Source organism: Protomyctophum parallelum, assembly GCF_964188405.1.
Source record: "Protomyctophum parallelum genome assembly, chromosome: 14".
NCBI classification, from domain to species: domain Eukaryota; kingdom Metazoa; phylum Chordata; class Actinopteri; order Myctophiformes; family Myctophidae; genus Protomyctophum; species Protomyctophum parallelum.
In genome coordinates, this window is record NC_139709.1 from 50,260,505 (window position 1) to 50,282,555 (window position 22,051).

The following is a 22,051-nucleotide window of genomic DNA, read 5'->3' on the forward strand; positions in this document are numbered from 1 at the left end:
TAAATGACCCCGTGACCCGGACTACAACGAAATGAACATGTCTGACAGTGAGAGTGGCGTGCCGGCCTCCTCAGCAAGTTCAAGTGAAGATGAAGATGATGATGATGATGATGTGGCGATTGGTGGTGCAGCAGCTGCTCACGTCCAACCTTTTAGGTTTGAACCTGTAGCAGCTGCACTTGCAGCTCAGCCTCAGCCAGGCCCAGCTAGAGGATCTCCTCCAAGAGTGGGCAACACCAATTGGTAAATAATATAGTCTGCATAGTTCATTTTCATATCAAGTAGCTTAATAGTGGTAACCGTAAATCTATATTGCTGTTGCAGGTGTAACTGTGGGAAGTGCACTGTGAGGCCAACCCATGTAGAGTGTAAGTGCTGCCATAGCTACGCACAGACACTCAGCACCATGGCTGAGACTCAAGAGCCGATTCAATGCATCACAGACCACCCTGGGTTCCCAACTATCTGTCTGGATGTCAACGTCCTCAGAACTATAGGTTACGAAGGTAACCCTGGTTAATTAAATAAACAAGCGAGGAAGCTCGCCATGAAGATTGCGTCTTCTGACGTGATCACAGAAGCATTCAATAAACTCACAGGCAATCTATTGGCTGGGTCTGAGACTAATGTGCACCTTAACCACCCCCCCCAGGCGAAGGTGATAAAAGGTGTCATCCAACCAATTAGTCTTCACTTCAACATGTGAAACCTTCTCATGAGGCATTGCCTACAAGAAGGGCGTTTTGGCGAGCTTCCTCGCTTGTTTATTTAATTAACCAGGGTTACCTTCGTAACCTATAGTTAATTTAAACTAAACTGCACGAGGAAGCTCGATATGAAGACTTGATACACTCCCTTCTTGCCACCACAAAGTCTAGACCCACGGGCCTCGACCCCTGCCTGTAGGGTGACGGAGTGAAAAAGAAGGAACCCCGGATCCAGAGCCACTTCACACAGAGGCCCGACAGATCCGAACCTTACCTTGAAGCCACGCTGAGGACAGCATGCGCCACTGGCGCAGCCGTCACGTCCAATCTGTAAAAATTGGCAAACGTCGAGGAGGATGCCCAGCTCGCAGCCGTACATACCTCTTGGATAGACACCCCTCTGGACAGAGCCCAGGATGTCGCCATACCCCTCGTGGAGTGCGCCTTCACCCTTATGGGAGGCTGCAAACTCCTCGCCGAGTAAGACCGTTCAATGGCTTCCACTATCCATTGTGAGATCCTCACCTTGGATACAGCTTTTCCCAAGGTCTTAGGGCCCCAGGACACAAACAACTGTGTCGTCGTCCTGTGTGCCGCCGTCCTGTCGATATAAGTCCGCAGAACCCGCACAGGACACAGAGTATGCCTCCTCTCCTCCTCCGCCGAGGAAAAGGGAGGTGGACAGAATTCCACCAGGTCCACCGGTATACAGGTGGTCAACTGGTTCTTAGGCACAAAGGCCGGGTTGGTCGTAATGACTACCCTCGTCCTGTCCACGGAAAAACGCGTGCACTCCTCGCTCACTGAAAAAGCGTGAATGTCACCGACCCGTTTAGCAGTCACCAGTGCCAGCAGTAGCGCCGTTTTCAATGACAAAAACTGCAGCTCCACCGACTCTAAAGGCTCGAACGGTGGTCGAGACAAGGAGTCCAAAACCAGCGCGAGGTCCCATGAAGGAACCAAAGACTTCGGCACCTGGAGGAGGCGCATTGCACCGGTCATATACCGACGTACTAGAGGGTGCACCCAGACAGTGCCATTCCCGAATCCAACATGGCAGGCTGAAATAGCCGCCAGGTAGACCTTCAGGGTGCTATAGGACAGGCCCTTGTCCATCAGACTCTGAAGGAAAGACAGAATGACTTTCACAGACGCCTGGAAAGGCACCGCCTGTGTCTGTAGACACCATTTCTCAAACGCACGCCACCTCCCGTCGTAGGAATCTCTAGTCGATCGAGCTCTCGCACTCTGTATAGTGTCAATGACACTCTGTGGCAGGCCTTCCGCATCGAGGTTCATCCTCTCACGGGCCAGGCCCATAGATCCAGGTCTTTCGGCCGTGGATGGAAGATTTCCCCTCTCGCTTGCGTCAACAGATCCCTGCGCAGCGGGAGCTGCCACGGATGGTCGTAGAGGAGAGGCGATATCTCCGACCTCCAAGAGCCCCACCCCGGAGCTATCAGTATTACTGATAGGTTCTGGGTTCTCACCCTCTCCAAGACTGGAGATATCAGGGAAATGGGAGGAAACGCGTAAAGCAGACTTCTGGGCCAGGCGTGCGCTAGCGCGTCCAGGCTCAGGGACTCCTGCCCCGTTATGGAAAAGTACTCCGGGCATTTCGCGTTCTCCCCTGAGGCGAACAGGTCCACTTGTGGGCGGCCGAACCTGTCCCAGAGCTGAGCTGCCACCGCATTGTGCAGGGACCATTCCGCATAGTGGCACCTCCCTCTGGACAGAAGATCCGCCCCCCTGTTCTCTATCCCCGGGACGTGGGAGGCTCTGATCGAGCTCAAATGTGCGTCGCACCACAGAGTCAGGTCTTGTGCTAGTGTGTGCAGCAGGCGGGACCGCAGTCCCCCCTGCTTGTTGACGTAGCACATGGTCGTCGTATTGTCCGTCCTGACCAGGACGTGACAGTCCTTGATGAGGGGTTTGAAGTGTCGTACGGCTAACCATACTGCCATCAGTTCCAGATAGTTGATGTGGGCGGTCCTTAGTTCGTCGCCCCACACTCCTCTGGCAGTTCTGCCCTCGTGGGTGGCGCCCCACCCAGTCAGACTGGCATCCGTAGTGATGATCTTCCTCGACACGACCAGACCCATGGACACTCCTTCTGAAAGAAACGACCTGTCTCTCCATGGACGTAGCGCCGATACACACTCCGGTTGGACTGTGACTAGGCGATGACGACGATCGTTGGGCACCCTGAGAGAGAGCATCCACCTCTGAAAAGGTCTCATGTATAGTCTGCCTAACCGTAACACGGTTATAGCAGAAGCCATGAGTCCCGCCATCTGTTGGCACGTACGAAAAGGGACCCTGCGTCCCACCTGGAACGAACTCGCGCACCTCAGAACGGAATTCATTCTGTCCTGTGACAGCCGAGCCGTGAGGGAAACAGAGTTCAGTGTTATACCTATGAAGTCTGTCGACCTCGCTGGTATAAGCACGCTCTTTTCGTAGTTCAGACTGAAACCCAGTGACTGCAGGTGACTCACTACCCAGCTGGTGTGGAGTCGTGCCTCGCTCTCTGACTGCGCAAGCAGGAGCCAGTCGTCGATGTAGCTCGCTATGCGAACACCCCGTTGCCTCAGAGGGGCTATGGCCGCCTGAGTGCATTTTACAAACACTCGGGGGCTCAAGGACATCCCGAAAGGGAGAACTAGGTACTCGTAAACCTTTCCTCCGAACCCGAATCGCAGGAACTTCCTGTGCGGTGGGTAAATCGGAACATGAAAATAGGCGTCCTTGAGGTCCACTGATGTGAACCAATCCCCCCTGCGTATCATGCGTAACAGCGCCGCATTTGTCAGCATCTTGAAGCGAAAATCCTTCAGATATCGGTTGAGGGCTCGGAGGTCCAGAATAGGACGCATTCCCCCCCCTTTTTTCTTTACCAGAAAATACCGACTGTAGAAACCGTTCAGGCTCTGATCTGGAGGTACTTCCTGAATGGCATTTTTGGCCAGCAGGGAGAGTATTTCGTTCTGTAAAATGACGGCTGCCTGTCCGCTTGCTTGAGAGAATATTATCTTCTCGAATGTGGGTGGTTCCGCTGAGAATTGCAGCTTGTAGCCTTTTCTCACTGTGTCCACCACCCAGGTGTGTGCGCCGCACTCTATCCATTTTGAAACGCACCTTGTCAGAGGATTTTTTGTCAGCCCTACTCTTTTTTGAGTCAGAGTGGGTGCCTCTCGCGGAAGGCATTGTGTCATATGAGTTAATACTGGCACCATGCCCTTTCGTGGTAAAATGGCGCCCCCTAGCGGCGGGGCCATCAAACTGACATGGTGCTTGTGCCTCTTGGCAGAGCTCCAAGGAGCTGTCAGTATATCTGCGTTTCGTCCGACTGCCGCGGGCCGTTTTAATGGTCTGCGTGGCAGTGGGCTCATACCCCGTGTGTTCTGGCAAGGATTCAAACATTTTGTACCATACAAACTCTTTATTTGAATCAGGGAGGGGGACAGGGGAGTTACAGTATGCAGCGACATTTTTTCTGCAAAAATTGGTGCAACAACAACATCCATCTTGTCCGGTACACTCTGCGCCAGTGGCGTGCAGCCCGAGGCTGCTACGCCTACGCTGCGAGCGTAAGCTCTCCCCAGAACGTGGGGGCGGAGGGGGGCGGATTTTATCAACGCCTCCCCGAGGCTCGGCACAGTGTCATTTACGCTGTTGTTTACTGTTGGCGTTCGGGTGGCGATGACGCCTCCGTCCCGCCGCCGCGGGAGGAGGCTGACCGTGGGTCGCGGTGTCCTTCTTGCGATCCTGTCGTTGGTGTTGGTACTGGCCACCCGAAGCAGAGGGGGCCCTAGCAGCCGCCGGAGCTTTGAAAGGAGGTCTGGAGCCGCGCTCCCTCTCGTTGTCCCTCCGGTTCATAGAGCGGCCGTACGAGGATCTATTTCTTTTACTCACGTGCGGAGGCTTTTTCTCTGTTGGCATGAAAGCTTGCGCTGCTTGCTTTTTCTTCTCTCTGTCTTCGTGTCTGGCCGTGAGATCGGCTACTGTGCCAGAGAAAAGATTATCCTGCAGGATAGGTTGGTCCAGGAAAGTGGCTCTTTCTTTGGTTTCGGAGTGGTTTAACCACCTAGCCCGTTCCAGTACTACTAGAGTGGCCATTGCTTTCCCAGTCATCTCTGTATTGTACCTTGTCAGCGCAAGCGCCTCTTTGTGGAGCCTCCGCAGCTCGTAGATCTGCTCCAGATCCAATGCCTCTCCCGATGTTTTAAATATGTGAGAGACAGAGCCCTGGAGTAGTGTGATGGCGTTGATGGCTTTTACGGAGCCCGCCAGCGTCGCGTATGCCTTCTTTGTCATCGTGGACATGTCGTTTTCATGTGTTGATGTAAACTTAGGCTCTTTCGGTGGGGCGACTTCGGGGACATGCAGGAGATGAGAAGCTAGGAATCTGTCCATATCAGGCAGAGATTCCAGACCCACCTTCTTCATGGCGACACAATCAAGCTCCTTCTTATGTGTGGGTTGGAAAGAGTGGGTGTAGGGGTGTACCCAGGATTCGCCGAGCGCCGCCGTGAAACCTTTAGCCAAGGGTAGGATTTGTTTTGGCCGGGGAGCGTCCGGATCGTCGCCGAAACCATCCCAGGCCGTGTCTGTAGCCGCCGCCGTTGGGGTAGCTTCAGCTGGCCATGTCAGACCGCTGCGCTCGGTGGCCCTCTTGAATACATCGATCAGCGCTGACTTGTCCATCTCGAGGACGACTTGGGACCGAGCAGGGGCTCGGTTCTGAGCATCGGCCTGGGGCGCTGCGTCGGGCGCTGCGCTTTGTTGCTCGGTTTCATCCGCAGCTGCGGGCTCAGTCTGGGCCGCCGTCCGAGGTTGCATTCCCGCGATGAGAGTGGCTCTGAGGCGTCCCTCAGAGTCAGAGTCTGAACTTTCGGACGAGCCCTCAGAGTAGGAGCCAGAAGAGGAGCCATCGTTGGAGCTCTGGCTCTGGTCGTCCTCCGAGGACTGTTCTTCATCATCGTCGTGTTGTTCGACGGGGGGAGGGTGATTCGCGCGCCTCGTACGTTGGCGAGGCGGGACGTGCGGTATGTCGGCAGCCGTAGCCGCAACCTCGTCAGCCGGAGCCTTCTTAGCTGCTCGTCTGGCTTTTTTAACAGCCCGCTTCGCGCGGGTAGTAGACGGTAGGTTAACATAATCACCCTCAGAGTAACGAGCGGGGTCTAGTGCGTCCCGTCTCTCTTCTGCCAATTGACCGTCCACCTCTTGTTGGTCTGCTGGCTCTGGTTGACGGATGGCCCCGTCGAAAAACTGCTTAGCACGTACTAGCCTGCGGGCTATTATGCGCGCATCGACGCCGTCACACAGGGAGCAGGCACCCGGGTTATGAACGGCGTCGAGGGCGTGCTGCAGGCCCAAACAACGGACACAGTCCTCATGTTTGTCCTCGCCGGCCATCCAGTTGGAGCATGTCTCACAGTGCTTTTGCAGCACTGCGGGCTTGTCGTTAGCCTTGCGACGTTGGTTTCTGCTCTTCCCCGCCATCACTGCTTTAGCGTTCTGCAGGCCGATAGCAGGAGTGGTAGCTGGGGAGGGTAGCTTAGTGGGATGCTAACAGTAGCTAACACCGGCGTCCTTTTGCAGGAACCAAGCTAAGTTGCTAATAGCTTAGCTGTAGCAGGCTTATGGCTAGTCAGGGCCGTGTGCTGGCCTACCAACTAGTAGCTGGTGTAGCTGTAGCTAGAAGCTAGCGTAACTGTAGCTAGAAATAGCTTAGTTGTCGCTAGTTATAATCAGGGCCGTTCTCTGGCCGTCCGACTAACAAGTAGAATTTTATGAAAGGAATATTCTTAACCTCAAAGTCAGGAACTCACCAGTGGTGCAGTTTTTGGAACCAGAATTCGCTCCTGTCCTAGGAAACTCAAACACACTGAAATCGAGACTTTGTGCAATGCAGTGATCTTCATGAGAAGTTACACAAAAGTGAAGACTAATTGGTTGGATGACACCTTTTATCACCTTCGCCTGGGGGGGGTGGTTAAGGTGCACATTAGTCTCAGACCCAGCCAATAGATTGCCTGTGAGTTTATTGAATGCTTCTGTGATCACGTCAGAAGACGCAATCTTCATGGCGAGCTTCCTCGTGCAGTTTAGTTTAAATTAACAGCATACCATCATTGGTTCTACGACCACAGAGATGATGCTGAGGAACTTCACACTCAGCATGAGTGAGTGTCATATACATACATAGTCATAATAATATACATTACACAACCAAACACTTTACCTTTCCTTGATTCCAACATGGAGCTCACGCCTCATACATTGCTTTGCTTGCCAATAATTATAGTGGTTTTTAAATCGTCATTTAAACCTTGTCAAAGTGATGATACATCTCTAGAGGACCCCACTGACCAAATGGCTATGTTACATTATACTACTCACATCTCCTTATACAGGTTTTTTTTACCAAATTGACATTTGCACCATGTAATTTACCTTGCAGTGTAGTAATTGATACCAACACATTACTCATTTAGTTGCCACAACATAACACAATGTCAAAAACAATATTTCACCAAAACCAGAAAACTATTTTTTTATTTCTTCTTTCTCAGGAAGTTCCGCTACATCGCCTACAGACAGTTTATTTGGTGGAACTGGCACAGACTTGGGAGACGCAACAGAATCCCCATTCCCTCATGTGCTGTTCATGTCATTAGACAGACTTTTCCTAATGACCCCGGAATTCCCTACACTGGCTTCAGGCTGCCATAAAATCCCAATGTAACCTTTTAATTACAATAAATGGCTCCTCTACATATTACCAACTAGAAAAAGTGCCCTACTGGGCACAGGTCTCCACCAGGATGAGCAGATGTGAAGAATTCCAGGCAAAGGTTTTTCCTTGGCCTCTAGGGAGTTGGCATACAAAGTTATCCACAGATCCGTGCAGTTAGAGGTAAAAACACTTTTTGGCCAGTTATAGCGCCACCTTGAGGCTGAGTTGAAATTGTTCATGTGGCATTTCGTCCTCTGCCTAGTGGGAATGTGGGTGCACAATTTCACGGAAATCACGCGATGTGTTCATGATTTGCAGCATTTTGTTTGAAACTGAGCACTCCTGTGAACTTTGGAAGCCAATCTTAACCAATCAGGATGGAGTCTGAGAAATCTGAAAGACCGGTTTCGTTGAATGGCTCTAGAGAGACTGTGTACCAATTTGCGTGATGTTTGGACAAAATCTGTAGGTGTACTGTGCAAAAACTTGTTTTGCACAAAGCGGCCTCCTGGTGGCGCTATAACAGGCCGTTCTGGAAATCTGAAAGACCGGTTTCGTTGAATGGCTCTAGAGAGACTGTGTACCAATTTGCGTGATGTTTGGACAAAATCTGTAGGTGTACTGTGCAAAAACTTGTTTTGCACAAAGCGGCCTCCTGGTGGCGCTATAACAGGCTGTTCTGGAAAGTTTGGGGCAGAGGTTCATCGTTGGCATCCAGGGAGTGTGTGTGCAAAATATGGCATCGACCGGGTTAACGGTGGCCGAGATTAGCTGTTCACGGACACACGGACGGACGGACACACACACGGACGGACGGACACACGGACGGACGGAGTGCAAAACATACTCTCCCCACATGCCTTCGGCCTGGTGGAGACAATAATGGCTTCAGGTGCTTTCATTTGTGCTTGTAGTAAATGTCTTTGTGCCCCTTCATATTTTGATTCTTGAACATAAATATCCAGACATAAACATGTACTCTGTGAAAAGTTCAGGTCGTAGGCATTTCGGCAGGATCACATTGCAGGCATAGTAGATTGTAAACATTGAAACGATTTCCTGGATCTCAGATGTACTTATTATTATAATTTATTAACTAACAGCTTTGATGGATAAGCACAGGGAAGTACAATCTGCTAAAAGGATGAATCCAAGAAATGCTATGGCTTGTTTCCGTTGGGGTCCTTTTGTACTCAATTCATCAAAACATTTGATAGACAAATACTGTATACAATACTATGCAAAAGATCATCATTAAAAGAAAACAATGCGTGTTGTCTTCTAGTATACTTGTCTGCTTGGAGGTGCAGGGGCAGGTAGACCATATGACATGCCGGGTGCATGATTATGAAATCCGATTATTTGCAGGATCATATCTGCCGATACCGATTCAGATATTATACAGATGACCACAATGGAAACAAGCCTAGGCCCTAGGGGCTTGGACCAAAGCCTGTTTATAAAGTATACAATCAATCAATACTCTTTCCCCGTTTCTATTTTCACTACTGAAGGAAGGACTAACAAATGAGATTAGTACACAAATTAAACCAGCAGAACCAGCAGAGTAGTTCTGGAGCAGCGGATTGTGTGTCCCTTGTTTTTCCCTAATGGGACTGATCGAGGGTAACTACTGGGACGTAAGTCGGGACTTGATCACCCCGACTGGGTCACCCGAGTGAGGGGTATGATGTTGGAAGACCTGAAACCTGTGTATTCTTTTGGTATTCATTTGTTTTAGTTTTTGTTGGGATGGGTAGATCTAGGGTAGAGCTGGCCAGAGCTGGTCATTTGATCTCAAGTGTGGGCGCCCCTGGTTCGATGCTGGATGATTCTGGGCTGTCCTATCAACCTCACCACCATCACCACCGCAAATTCTGTCATTGACACACACACACACACACACACACACACACCAACACACACACACACACACACACACACACACACACACACACACACACACACACACACACACACACACACACACACACACACACACACACACACACACACACACAAAGCAGTATAACAATGACGGAAGTATGCATAGTATATAGGGATATATCAATGTAATAACTGCGTGAGACAACATAATGCTATTGTAGAAACTCACCGTAGATTGCTACTTGTTCTTGAAGCGACTCACATAGGACGCTACGGCATGGCTCACCTCAGGGCGAGTAGCATCGTGGCACAAGGGTGGTGGGGACAGAGGCATTGCGATCTGGGTGCCATCAATGTCTCCCGACACTTTGCAGACAACCATCTGCATCATTTTAGCTGTGTATTCTGTAACCAAATGGCAATATGTTCAAGATAACTGCTACAGCAGCAATAGTTGCTACAAGGCTGCTAAATTATATTGTAGAATGTAGACACTCACCATAAGTGGCTTCAGTTTTCACTGGGCGAAGTGAATACTCTCCCTTCTTGGCCTTCGGGAACACAACTGACCATCTGAGCCTACCATCTTTTCGAACTGCCTGCATGCGGCCACTGTTCTCATTGTAGTGCATGGCAGCAAGGTATGTTCTAATGAACGAGTAGAGAACAAAAATAGAGCATGTCTCTGAATAGTAAAGCCATACATACAATCGTAATACCAGGGGTAAGCAACCTTTGGCACCGGTTCCATTGGCACAAATGAGGGTTATCACTGGCAAACTGGCATATTTCGGAGAGAGACGATTTCTGGTTTTAAATATGTCATTAAAATGAATGTTGACACGGCACGCTGATTATCTAGAAAATAAAAACATGGCACTTAATTTAATTAGGTTGCAGACCCTTGGTTTATACCATAACATTATTTCAAAATGTATTGCCTACCTGGCATGCATTCCTGTGTAGGAGAAGGCTGTGTGCTTTGGGAGGAATTGGAGGATCAGTGAATGGTACGCCTCTAAACTGGATGTCTGGTGGTCTGTGGACAGCAGTGAAATGTCCTTCGAGATCATAGTGAAAGAGAACAATCTGCCACTTGGCCAAAATCATGTCTCTTTCTTCTTCTGTGCTTGATGCAGCAGACCAGTACAGGTGGTTGATGATGGACTTCCGCCAAAGCCCCGCATCAACGCTTTCCTTCCTGGAGGCCAGCAAGTCGATCTGCTTGGCGATGCCTACACATAGTATACATAAGTATATGTAATTAGTCTACAATATAAACACGATTGTTTGATTGTTAGTTACAATTACTAAATATTAGTTATTGATTAGAAATGGTGAGTTTGTTGGTTTACTAATTCAAAATAAATACAAAATAGCACAAGCACTGTAAATACACATTAGATCATACCTTTGGCAATGTGCCATATGTCAAACCGATGGTTGACTCCAATCCAGAACTCCCGAACCCACTTTGCTACCTGACGATTTCTGTCAGTGATGAGTGTTCCCACTTAATCCAGCAGTGTCTAGGAACACCTTGGTTCTCTGCAGTCCAACCAGTTCACACCATGATGAGCTCTTGACCTCGTTACTCTAAGATGGAGAACAAACAAAACAAAACAAAACACATGTAAAGGAGAAACCAGATGGATCAGCCACTACAGATCATTGAGCATTTTACAACTTGAAATGAACACAACAGAACATACCTGGACAATCTCAACATGCAAAATTGTGTTGATTCTCTGCTCAATGACGCTGACTGTTCCAAACTTTGCCGAGTGTCCAGGGCTGTCACTCCTTCCATCCCCTGACAACACCAGTGGTCCAGGCATCTCTTCAAGGGACCTGATGATGTCACTTTGCTCATCCTTCCACAGTTTGACAATGGCAGGTAGAAGGTGTGCTTTCTGGTGCCTGAAGAATGTGTTGCGATGGATTGTTGCCAGTCCCATAATATTGAGCATTCGAAGAGCTTTGGTCGGCATGCTTCCCGAAACAAGAATGGCAGCGGAAAGCAGCAAATTCCCAGCAGCAATCTTGCCAATCTTTGGCTGGCTGTTCCACTGCTTCACATGGCCACACGATGTGCAAGACTGAGTGATGTAGACTGCTGTTCCATTTACTCTGACTTTGCCAGGTGTCTTCTCAAAACACAACTCACAGGTTTGGAAAAGGGTCATTAGCTGCGACTCAAACACAATGTATTTCTGGTCCTCCACAGGACCTCGGTATGCGGTTGCTGGCTCTCTGGAAAAGAAAGAATAAATTAAATATTAACCACTTATTCTGAGACAAACATTCTCCAAAAATAACAAATCTACATGTTCACAACTTGTAACATTTACGGCACATTGTGAGCTTGTAGATCTGCGTAGAGATATCCTGTACAAGGGACACTGGAGGATGTCAAATAGACTATCATACGGAAATACAATAAATTATGGTAAACTTCATAAAGTATAAAGGGTAAGTGATAGAACTCTCAGATAGTACAGATTTAGAGCTATCAGCTATGGGTTGAATAGTTGTGATTTCATTGTATTGGAAAATACAGTTAGAGCTGTTAAACGATGGCTTGAACATCAACACACCACATGATGTGTTTTGGCAAAGCATAAATGTGGCACCAAACTAAATGGCCACTGACCGAGTCACAGATGTCATCTCCTCATCCGCTTCATCCTCTGATGGGACATAATCTTCATCATCATCATCATCCATCCCTTCCTTCTCCTCCTCCTCCTCCTCCTCCTCCACCTCCATGACCTCTAGCTCACATAGGAGTTCACATTGTAGGCCTACCCCAATGTCGACCATTTTGGGCGAGCATTGAAAACCTGCAATTATAGTCAATTGAGTACTTGTAGTTATATGGTGAATGGTGAATTTACTAAAGCGCTTTATATAGATTGAACATTACATTCACCCATTCTCACACACCGATGCCACAGGAAGCCATGCAAGGCAAATGGGATAAATTAGAGGTTCAGTGTCTTGTTCAAAGACACTTCGACACACAGGGCCAAGTCTGACACTGTTTACATTACTCACCAACGGTCTTATGTGGAGTAGCTATCCAGGAGCACTGCGTTCCTCGAGTTACAGCAGGAACTTCAGGAAGTAAAGCCATGGATATTGCCTCGGGCTCGACGGGCTGACTTGGGGTCACAGAGGAAGACATAGACGTCGAAGGAGCCTCTACATTTTGTGTGACCGCGGCTGCCAGGCACTTTATAAAAAAAAGCACAGAACATAACCATTACAATATGCAGTGCCAATGTAATAACTGGATATGGGGGGCGGCCAGTACACTACCAGTACTGAATCTATTAAACTATAATATATTACACTGTAACATACACTTGCTGCTGTTGGTAGTTTACATACCTAAAGTTTACATACCTAAACTAGGTTCATATCTAATTAATTTGCCGTTTTAATTTTAAAATCTTTCCATCCAGATAACTTTTCAGAAGGTGTAATCCCTTACATAATTATGCAAATCAAATGTTCATTCATATACATTTAGGCCTATGATTTTGATTGACTGAAAATGAATACAGTAACAGTTTGCAAATAGTACAGTGGTATGATTTTACAATGATGCTAAAAGGATAAAAAAAAAAAAAAAAAAGGCACAGTGGCTTGTTTCTACTGTGGTCCTGTGTTTCTCAAATAGGGTCAGGGTAAAACTAACCATAGAACCTGTGAGTAATTTTTTCCAAATATAACGTGAGTTGCTCTGAGTGTACAAATGGAACAAGAGTCCATTAGGTTCCATGTGTACAAGATCAGATTTAAATTATTACGGATGATAGATGTGGGGTCCCAAAGATCAAAATGTTACCAAATATCCTTCCCTTATAGGGATGGGGTCCCCGACATATATTTTTAAATGGTGGTCTAGTATTCATGTCAATTTGTGGGTCTTTGGGAAAGATTGAGAAACCAGAACCACTGCTGTGTCATTATGTGTTAGCTACCGAGTTCAGGTCTATTTGCAATTCAGTCTACTTGGGATGTCAGCAATTATTCGGTATTACATTAGTAAAACTACCTGAGACGTTATTCAATTATTATAAACCGCGACATTATTATAAGTAATTACAATACAATGGCGGGATATTCTAAACCACGTTGGTAGGAGAGTAATCAAATAGACGTACTGTACATTACTTCGGTGACAGTATTCTACAACAACACAAAACAAGATTCTTACCCTGTTTACTTCCATAACGTGTAAGGCCCTCGACTTCGGCCGAACTACTGTCGCAGCGGACTGGCCACATACACCAACAGTGGATCGATGGACAGAAGGGACGGCGTCTTTTTTTAGTCGTGGCCTCGACACAAAACCAGCCTTCCACTGCCCATATGCTTCGTAATCCGTAGGGACGAAGTGCTCTCCACATATATTGGACACGCCTGGGACTCCCTTGTTCCAATCGGACCGTTTGATGCGCACAAAGGTGTCCCACTTCTTGGCTGTTTTGTCGTTCTTGGGCCAAACATGTATTGGTCGGCCTTCCACAGCGACATTGCTGCACCCACCGATCACGCACCGCTTTGGCATAGTTTTTTAGAGAAAATAAAAATATATCGCGCCAAGCTCTCTCTCATGGGACCGGGTTTGTGCGTGCGTAGTGTGTGCTGTGCCAAGACAAGAGTGAAGTAGTGAACGTCGTCAAATCCGTCAAGAACTTCTGTGCAGTCCTTTTCCCCCGCGCTGCTGGAGGTCTGATAAGGAAGTGGGTGATAAGGAAGTGGGCGTGTCTATCCGAGTTAGCATCCACTGTTGACGTCACACAACCGTGTCATCAACAGATTCCGAAGATTTTCCCCAAAATGGTGGATGTAATGATTTTATTTTATAAACCTAAAATGTCAAATGTGTATTTTACCCCCAGACATTTGTTATATATCGTTGGAAAACGTAAAGGTTTTCTGAGAGACGTGTGTCAACAGTTTTGCAAATAAAAAATATGTTACCCTCTCTTTAACTGCGAAGGTGTGAACACTCTTGGCCACATTGCGAGCCAGGCTTCCTGCTGAGGCGGCCTGGCTCACATCGAGTTCACATCCCAGTGAAGTTTAGGTAGCTATTTGGGCACAATCTAGACCAATTAGGCCTATGTATTGCATTTATGCCTTGAACGCTGAAAACGTCCTACATGCTTGGTTGTTAAATGCTTATTGGTCAGGCCTAGGGATGTTGAATCTGGATTCATGTCTGATTGTCACCATGCTGATTGTGTAATTATGTCATTAACTGTTAAGGATCCCTGGCTATTGAGACAAATATGCCTTAAAACATTATACTTGCCCTCTATAACTAAAAATAAAAACACCATAAACATTTTATTTCTTTCGTGAAAAGATAATCTTTCACTCAATAGGAACTGATTCCGTCGCAAGTTGACGATGTCATATGTGTGGTCCAGCCCTATGTAATGTTAGCACATGCTAATACAAATTATTTAAAAATATTGCTTTGATGCTCATATTAACCTTAGGAAGTATTAAGTTGTTTTTTGAGTGGTGCAACCACTCCAAGGAACAGCAATGTCCGTGTCCGAGTGTCCGCCTATGTGTTGGTTCACCCGCCTATGTGCCGTTAATGAGCACGAGTATGACTATTAGTACCAGTAGGGGCGCTGTTGTGCCAGAAACAGAGAGAGAGAGATAGTGCTGTACTGTTGTCTGCTAATGAGAGAGAGAGAGAGGGGAGTGGGGGAGAGGGGAGTTGCACCACTCAGTTCACACAGGTGTGATTTGTATTAGCATATGCATTCCATACATTCCATAGGCCATATGACATCATCAACTTGCGACAGGAGCAGCTCCTATTGAGTGAAAGATTCTCTATTTATGAAATAAATAAAATATTGAAGGTGTTTTTATTTTTTTATTTTAGTTGTAGAGGGCAAGTATAATGTTTTAAGGCATATTTGTCTCATTAGCCAGGGATCCTTTTAAGCTTAAAAGTTACAGTAGACTATGTAAATCAATGGTCCCATTACTGTAAAAAGCCAAATGTTTTTGTAGCATATAACCTAGGGCCATTCTATAAAAACTACAGGTTGGATTGCCAGGTACTTACTGTGCAGCATCATTATTTTTAGCATCATTATTTTTAGCTCCTGCTAGTGGCAGGGGTTGAGGCTTGGCTGTTGGTTTGGTCCCAAATATCATATCTTGAAAACTGCAGGCTGGATTCCTGTGTAACATCATGCTCCGCCTATGATTGGTCCGACTGATTTTGGTGACCCATATTCCTTCCTCTAGCGCCACCATTTCGCCAAAAAATAGGAAATACCTCTTGCTCACACTTGACAAGATATCTTGAAAACTTCCTCTGCTCCCCAGTCACCCAATGGCCTTTCCTAGTGCCTAACTAATGAACATAATTGCTAAGAAACTTGCTTGTTGAAGTTTTTGGTTGGTGAACCCTAACCATTCGAAGGACCCCATTTTCCCTGTAGTGACAATGACGATGTTGTTATTTTGGTCTGGTTTGGTTTAAGGAGCAGCACAACCACAGCAGTAGAAGGGCTCCCTCGTAACAGAGATCTTGTATCTCAATGGAATTCACCTGTAAAAAAATAACGGTCAAATAAAACGATAACGTACAATTCATGCTTAATTGCCTGATGGAGCATATATTATGCTCGAGCCTTTTCAGTTGTAGAATACACCTGCGTCTTCCCAAGTCCTGGGGCCTCACCCATTGCAAATCTGAGCAGGCATGTGCACTGAAATGTCAAGTGTGAACACACATGCGAACACACCTGAGTTGCGATGTGATTGCAAACATTTGCATTGTAAAAACAAGTGTAGCCATACCCGGAGATAAGCCTGGCAGGGGGTGGGGGGGGGGGGACTGCAGTAAGAGGAGAGGACAAGCATGCATAGGCGATGACGTAAAGATAGAGGGATGAGAAAGGAAGTGAAGGGCCGACTGTACATGCATGTCACAGTGGTGACAGAATAGAGAGCTTGTCTTAGACAGTACTGGAGGTAATGAGGCCACTGTACAGAGAGGGACACGAGGAAGGAGAAAATGCAAGGGGGGAGGATAGTTGAGAGGAGGAGGACCTGTCATTCGGCCTCTCCCTGTAAGGCACGTGAGGTTTCACGGCGGAGTGCGGAGGGCTCAAGTTGTAGGTGCCGAAGAGGAAAAGTCTTGACTAAATATAAATGAGGGACGGGGTGGAGAGACGTGAGATAAGGGGAGGTCAGCGGGAGCGACGGAGATAAAGGAAACTTTGTTTTGACTGCAGTTAAGGAACCTGTAAGCCTGTGTGCCCGAGAGCTGGTGTGCCTGAGGGTTGAGGGAATGGGGGTGGTGGGTTCAGGGAAGAAGATAAGGAGCAGAGGAAGATGCTGCTGAGTCCCATGTGAGTGAGCTGTAATGTAGGTTGTGTGCTGAAGGAGCAAGCGTTGGAGGAAATATAAACTGGGGGGGGGGGTGTTTGAAGGCAGAGCATTATCATTTTGTTCTTCTGCCAGGAGTGTGTGAGGTTGTGCGTGGTATCTCCTCGTGCAGCAGTACAGTCAGTCGCATAATCATCTTCCTTGGCAGCTGTGGCTCTGGAGGTATGAGTGGCCTTGTGGAAACCTGAAGGTTCCCGGTTAAATCCCCGGCTCTTCCTGGCTTCATGTTGAAGAAGTGTCCGTGAGATGAACCGCATTGAACTTCTACCGTTGCAGGGTGCTTCCCTGCATGGTGGCCTCCACCATCTGTGTGAATGGATGAATGTAGCACACATTGTGAAGGATATTTCATTTCATTCATTCATACATTGGGAGGTGAAGCGGCGAAGAGTCGACGCCAGCGTCCTCACTTCCCACTTTCACACACCAATGGTGGCGAGCTCACACCGACCGACTCATTGGAGGTCATGTAGGGTTCAGTGTCTTGCCCAAGGACACTTTGACATGTGGACAGGAGGAGCCGGGATTCGAACCGCCGACCCAGGGATCATTGGACGACCTTCTATACCAGGCCTCCTGCAGCACCCAAGTGACTTAAAAGCTGAAATGCAGTCATTGTACCTTAAAAACTGAAATGAAGTTTAGTATTAATACCGTATCTGGTCCTAAGTGGACATGGTTCTGGATTTGTTTGTCTTCTGTCAAAGCTATAGAGTTTTATGGGGGGTAAAATGGAAATTTGTGTCCTATACATCATTATTTGAATGAATTCATTTGACTTAATAAATAGATAAAAATACTTTTACTAACCCTTGCCATTATTACAATGTGTATGCTAGCAATCAATATGGGAACCCATCGGCCAAAAAAAGAAAAAACAGTGCCCTCTGCTGTTTGTATCGAAACTGTTCTTGAGAGATTAGCTAGCAATTAACTGCATCTGAAAAGACTGCATTAACCTTTACACTCAACTGCCAGCATGCTAGCTAGTTTCAGCCGCAGTGTCACTTCTCAACAGCATGCTCAACTGCACTGCTCAAGTTGAATCACTCCTGACGCTTAGTTTTCTCTGTCTCATATATCCAGGGACAGCATCATCATCAGCATAACGAACTGTGCGACCAGCGTGTACGCGGGCTTCGTCATCTTCTCCATCCTGGGCTTCATGGCTCACCACCTGGGCGTCCCCGTGGACGAGGTGGCTGACCACGGCCCGGGGCTGGCCTTCGTGGCCTACCCAGAAGCCCTCACTCTGCTGCCCATCTCGCCGCTCTGGTCCCTGCTGTTCTTCTTCATGCTGATCCTGCTGGGACTGGGCACGCAGGTGAGACCCGGGAGCACGTGTTCATGGACATTTTGTTTGGTTCGGTGTATTGGTGTGAATTCAGTCTCAAGGTTGAGAATACCACAATACGGGTATTGCAAGTGGAATCACATTATCTCTGTTTCAATTAGTTTTTACCATTTTTGTTATTTTCCTAATTGTTTGTTTGTTTTGTTTTGTAAAGCAACTTTAAGTATAGAAAAGCTACATAAAATGCATACATTGTGTGCCATGGTTGGAATGCCGTACTTTATGTCTAACTTCTTTCTCCTGGCTGATATTGTCTGAGACTTTAGCTCATTATTATGTGTATCTCTGTGTTTGGCATACTAAAGTTCTTGATTTTTGACCCTGTGTTGTTTGCCGTACTTGTAGTTTTGCCTGCTGGAGACCCTGGTGACGGCCGTGGTCGATGAGATCGGAACAGACTGGATCATGAGGAACAAGATGGTGGTCACTGGGGGAGTGGCTATAGTGGGCTTCCTGCTCGGGGTTCCACTGACCACACAGGTACATCACCGTGGTTACTGGGGGAGTGGCTGTAGTGGGCTTCCTGCTCGGGGTTCCACTAACCACACTGGTACATCATACACGTTGCACAAACACATAGCGTTGCTGTCGAGCGGAAAGCTTCATAGTTTCACCTTTTTCTTTTTATATATATATATATATATATATATATATATATATATATATATATATATATATATAAAATATATAATATTAACATACAAATATAAATATAACATATTAATGGCCTACTCAATCATACTACAGCATCACACAAAAGTAGCATTTAGAAAAATGTTTTCTAAATCATGTCAATTTTCTGAAAGATTTGAGGCACATTTTAACGATTTTTCCAAAATAGCAGACCTACAAGTTGTGCCACTCGGTGGTGCACTATGAGCTTGTAGATCTGCTATTTTTCAATAGCTAAAGTTTAACTTAACTCTAGTGGTGTGTGGAGTGCATTAGTGCTGCAGTGCATGCAGAAGAGGTATTGTGATGTTGTATGAGTGTAGTGTGACATCTAGTGGTGGAACGTTGTGTGTCGCACTTTTAATATTGACTTTTGCCTTTGTTTGCTGTGTGTGTGTTTAGGCAGGAATCTATTGGCTGTTGCTGATGGATAACTACGCTGCTAGCTTCTCTCTGGTGGTCATCTCCTGCATTATGTGCATCTGTGTTATGTATGTCTATGGTAAGTAACCACGGTCATCTCCTGCTGTATCTCACCACTACACACACACACACACACACACACACACACACACACACACACACACACACACACACACACACACACACATAGTAGTGAGTTATTCTATTGATGAATCTCTGGAATTATTTGAATTCGAATAATTCCAATAAACAATTTTCTTTTATTAATATGTTGCCTTTCTATGTTTTTATAGGTGTTATATATCAATGATAGATTATGAAACGATTATTTATTTATTTATTTTATAATCATTTAGAATTTTAGACCTTGAACACCTATAAGTTGTTACACTTTTCAACATTCATTTAGACTGGGTCTAAATGGGCTAACTGTTCCGGCCCTACTTCTCTGCGTGGTGGACTGTGACTGACTGTGTTGTGTTGCATGATGGGTGCAGGCCACAAGAACTACTTCAGAGACGTTGAGATGATGCTGGGATTCCCTCCTCCACTCTTCTTCAGGGTCTGCTGGAGATTCGTCTCTCCTGTCATCATCAGTGTAAGTGCACGCACGCACGTCGCACGCACGCACACACGCATGCACGCACTCACTCACTCACTCACGCACTCACTCACTCACTCACTCACTCACTCACTCACTCACTCACTCACACACACACACACACACACACACACACACACACACACACACACAGTTGAATTACTGTGACTCACTTTTGATGATACTGTGTATGTTGTCAGTGCCCTGCGAAAATGTGTTCCAATGTCATTTTCATGTAATCAACTTCTCACATCCCATGGAACATGACCTGAAATTTGTCAGAACATTTCATAAGTTAACAATGACAAATGCCAGAACATTTGGGATTGCATGAACCGGTGTAAACTCACAAAAGCCTGCCAACGCTGTATTTTATACAGTCCCTGGCATCATGACACATTGTCATTATGGACCTGACCTACATTTCAATCCGGCCGCTGTTGCTTTATTCCCGATATAAAGTTTTACACTTCTGCACGTCTTGCTAGAGAATTGAACCCTTGCAACTATGATCAGTGGTATTTCCACAGAAAGCATATTAGTGCACTAATCTGCTATGCCGACCAAGAAACACGGCGTGATGGATTAGTGTTCTGAACTTTTATTTTCTTTCTCCTTTTTTTTTTTGTCATGTGATAATATGACCAGCCATAGCAATTATTAAAATCTCACTGTTTTTAAACTAGTATTCAACAATAAATGCCTGAAACCAGATGATGATGATGATGATGGTGGTATTCAACTGAAGGCTTAATAAACTCTCTTCTTCTCTCCCACATCTCCTTCCAGTTCATTCTGATTTTCACGGTAATCCAGTACAAGCCCATCACCTACAACGACTACGTGTACCCCAATTGGGCCCTGTTGATCGGCTTCTTTATGGCCATGTCCTCGGTGGTCTGCATACCCATCTATGCCCTCTACAAGATCTCCAAGTCCCCGGGAAACACCTTCATGGAGGTACGGCGCTGTGTCCCATTGAACGCCCGGGAGAAGAGTGCTTCTCCTGGCTTATCTGCTGCATACTCACTGGTGTTTTGCACAGTGGTTGGTTATAATGCACCATAGACCATAAAAAACATACATATAATATCTACTACAGAGGACCTGGCACACAGTTTGACAACACTGGGACCGAGGTCTTCATTTCTATTTGTTTTTCATTCTCCCTTTCACTTATTCTTTCTTGTCTGTCTGTCTCTCTGTGTGGCTCTCTCTCTCTCTCTCTCTCTCTCCCTCCCTAGCGGGTGCGGGCTGCATGCCGGGCAGACCCAAAGTGGGGCCCTGCCCTCCGCGAGCACCGGATAGGCGTCTATGCGCCCATGGCGTCCGAGCCGGACGCCGTGGAGGTGTGCCCGCTCAAGGAGAAGGAGAAGGAGGAGCCGAAGGAGGAGGAGCAGAAGGAGCAGGAGAAGAAGGAGGACATCAGCCTCACCATCCAGGGAAGCAACGGCTCCACCACCACCAACACACACAACAGCCCCAACCCCAGCGCATAGACACTCGGGGGGCGGGGGGAGGGGTGGGGCCACGCAGCCTCGGTCGCCCACATTACTGAGGGGAGGGGAAGGCTTCGGCCTCGGCCCTCGGCCGCCCCGGCATCTGCTCCCTCATTCACCTTCTCTCCCTTTCCCTCCCTTCATCCCTCCCACGTCCTCCAACCTCATACCCACCCATTCTCCTCACCCGACTTTCCCACAGTCCTCTGTGGGGGAGATCCCATTCGCTGGAGACCTTTACATATTGTAAGGGCTTATTATTTCTGTCCTAACCTCTTCTATCTGTCTGTCGTCTCTATAGAAAAGAAGAAAGAAAGAATGAAAGAAAGATAAATTAGGTCATCGTCCCAAAAGTTCCTTTTTATTTTTTATTTTTTTTAATCTTTTTTTCTTTAGTCGGGGGTTTGGGGATGTTGTTTAATTTGTTTATTTTTCCTTTCATTTTTCTTTTTTGTACAACTTGACCTATGTTTCTTCTTCTTCTCATTGGGGAGATGGAGGCAGATCCTGTGGAAATACGCGCAGCGTAGCAGCTGGAGGGGCACTCACCTTTTCCCCCTTGTTTCTTTTTTGTTTGCTAACGTTTATCCGTTTGAAATCAGCTGCTTTCTAGTGAACGTGCTGGCGGTTTGAAAGCTGGAGACAGAATGACTTTTCATAGTATGATTCTGTGCAGGGGTAATTGAGGAACGATACGTTGTTTCATGGCACAAAAAACTGATCTCC

At 46.9% G+C, this 22,051-nt stretch overlaps 1 protein-coding gene across 1 annotated transcript; it reads left to right on the plus strand.

The window, feature by feature from the left end:
• Positions 1–16,722: 16,722 nt before the first annotated feature.
• On the plus strand, positions 16,723–21,325 carry LOC310871380 (sodium- and chloride-dependent glycine transporter 1-like; the record flags this gene model as incomplete). Its single annotated transcript, XM_083782865.1, has 7 exons — positions 16,723–16,739; positions 17,863–18,100; positions 18,476–18,610; positions 19,205–19,304; positions 19,723–19,823; positions 20,616–20,786; positions 21,071–21,325. 7 exons carry the CDS (start codon positions 16,723–16,725, stop codon positions 21,323–21,325), a joined length of 1,017 nt encoding a protein of 338 aa, XP_083638991.1.
• Between the last annotated feature and the right edge of the window lie 726 nt (positions 21,326–22,051).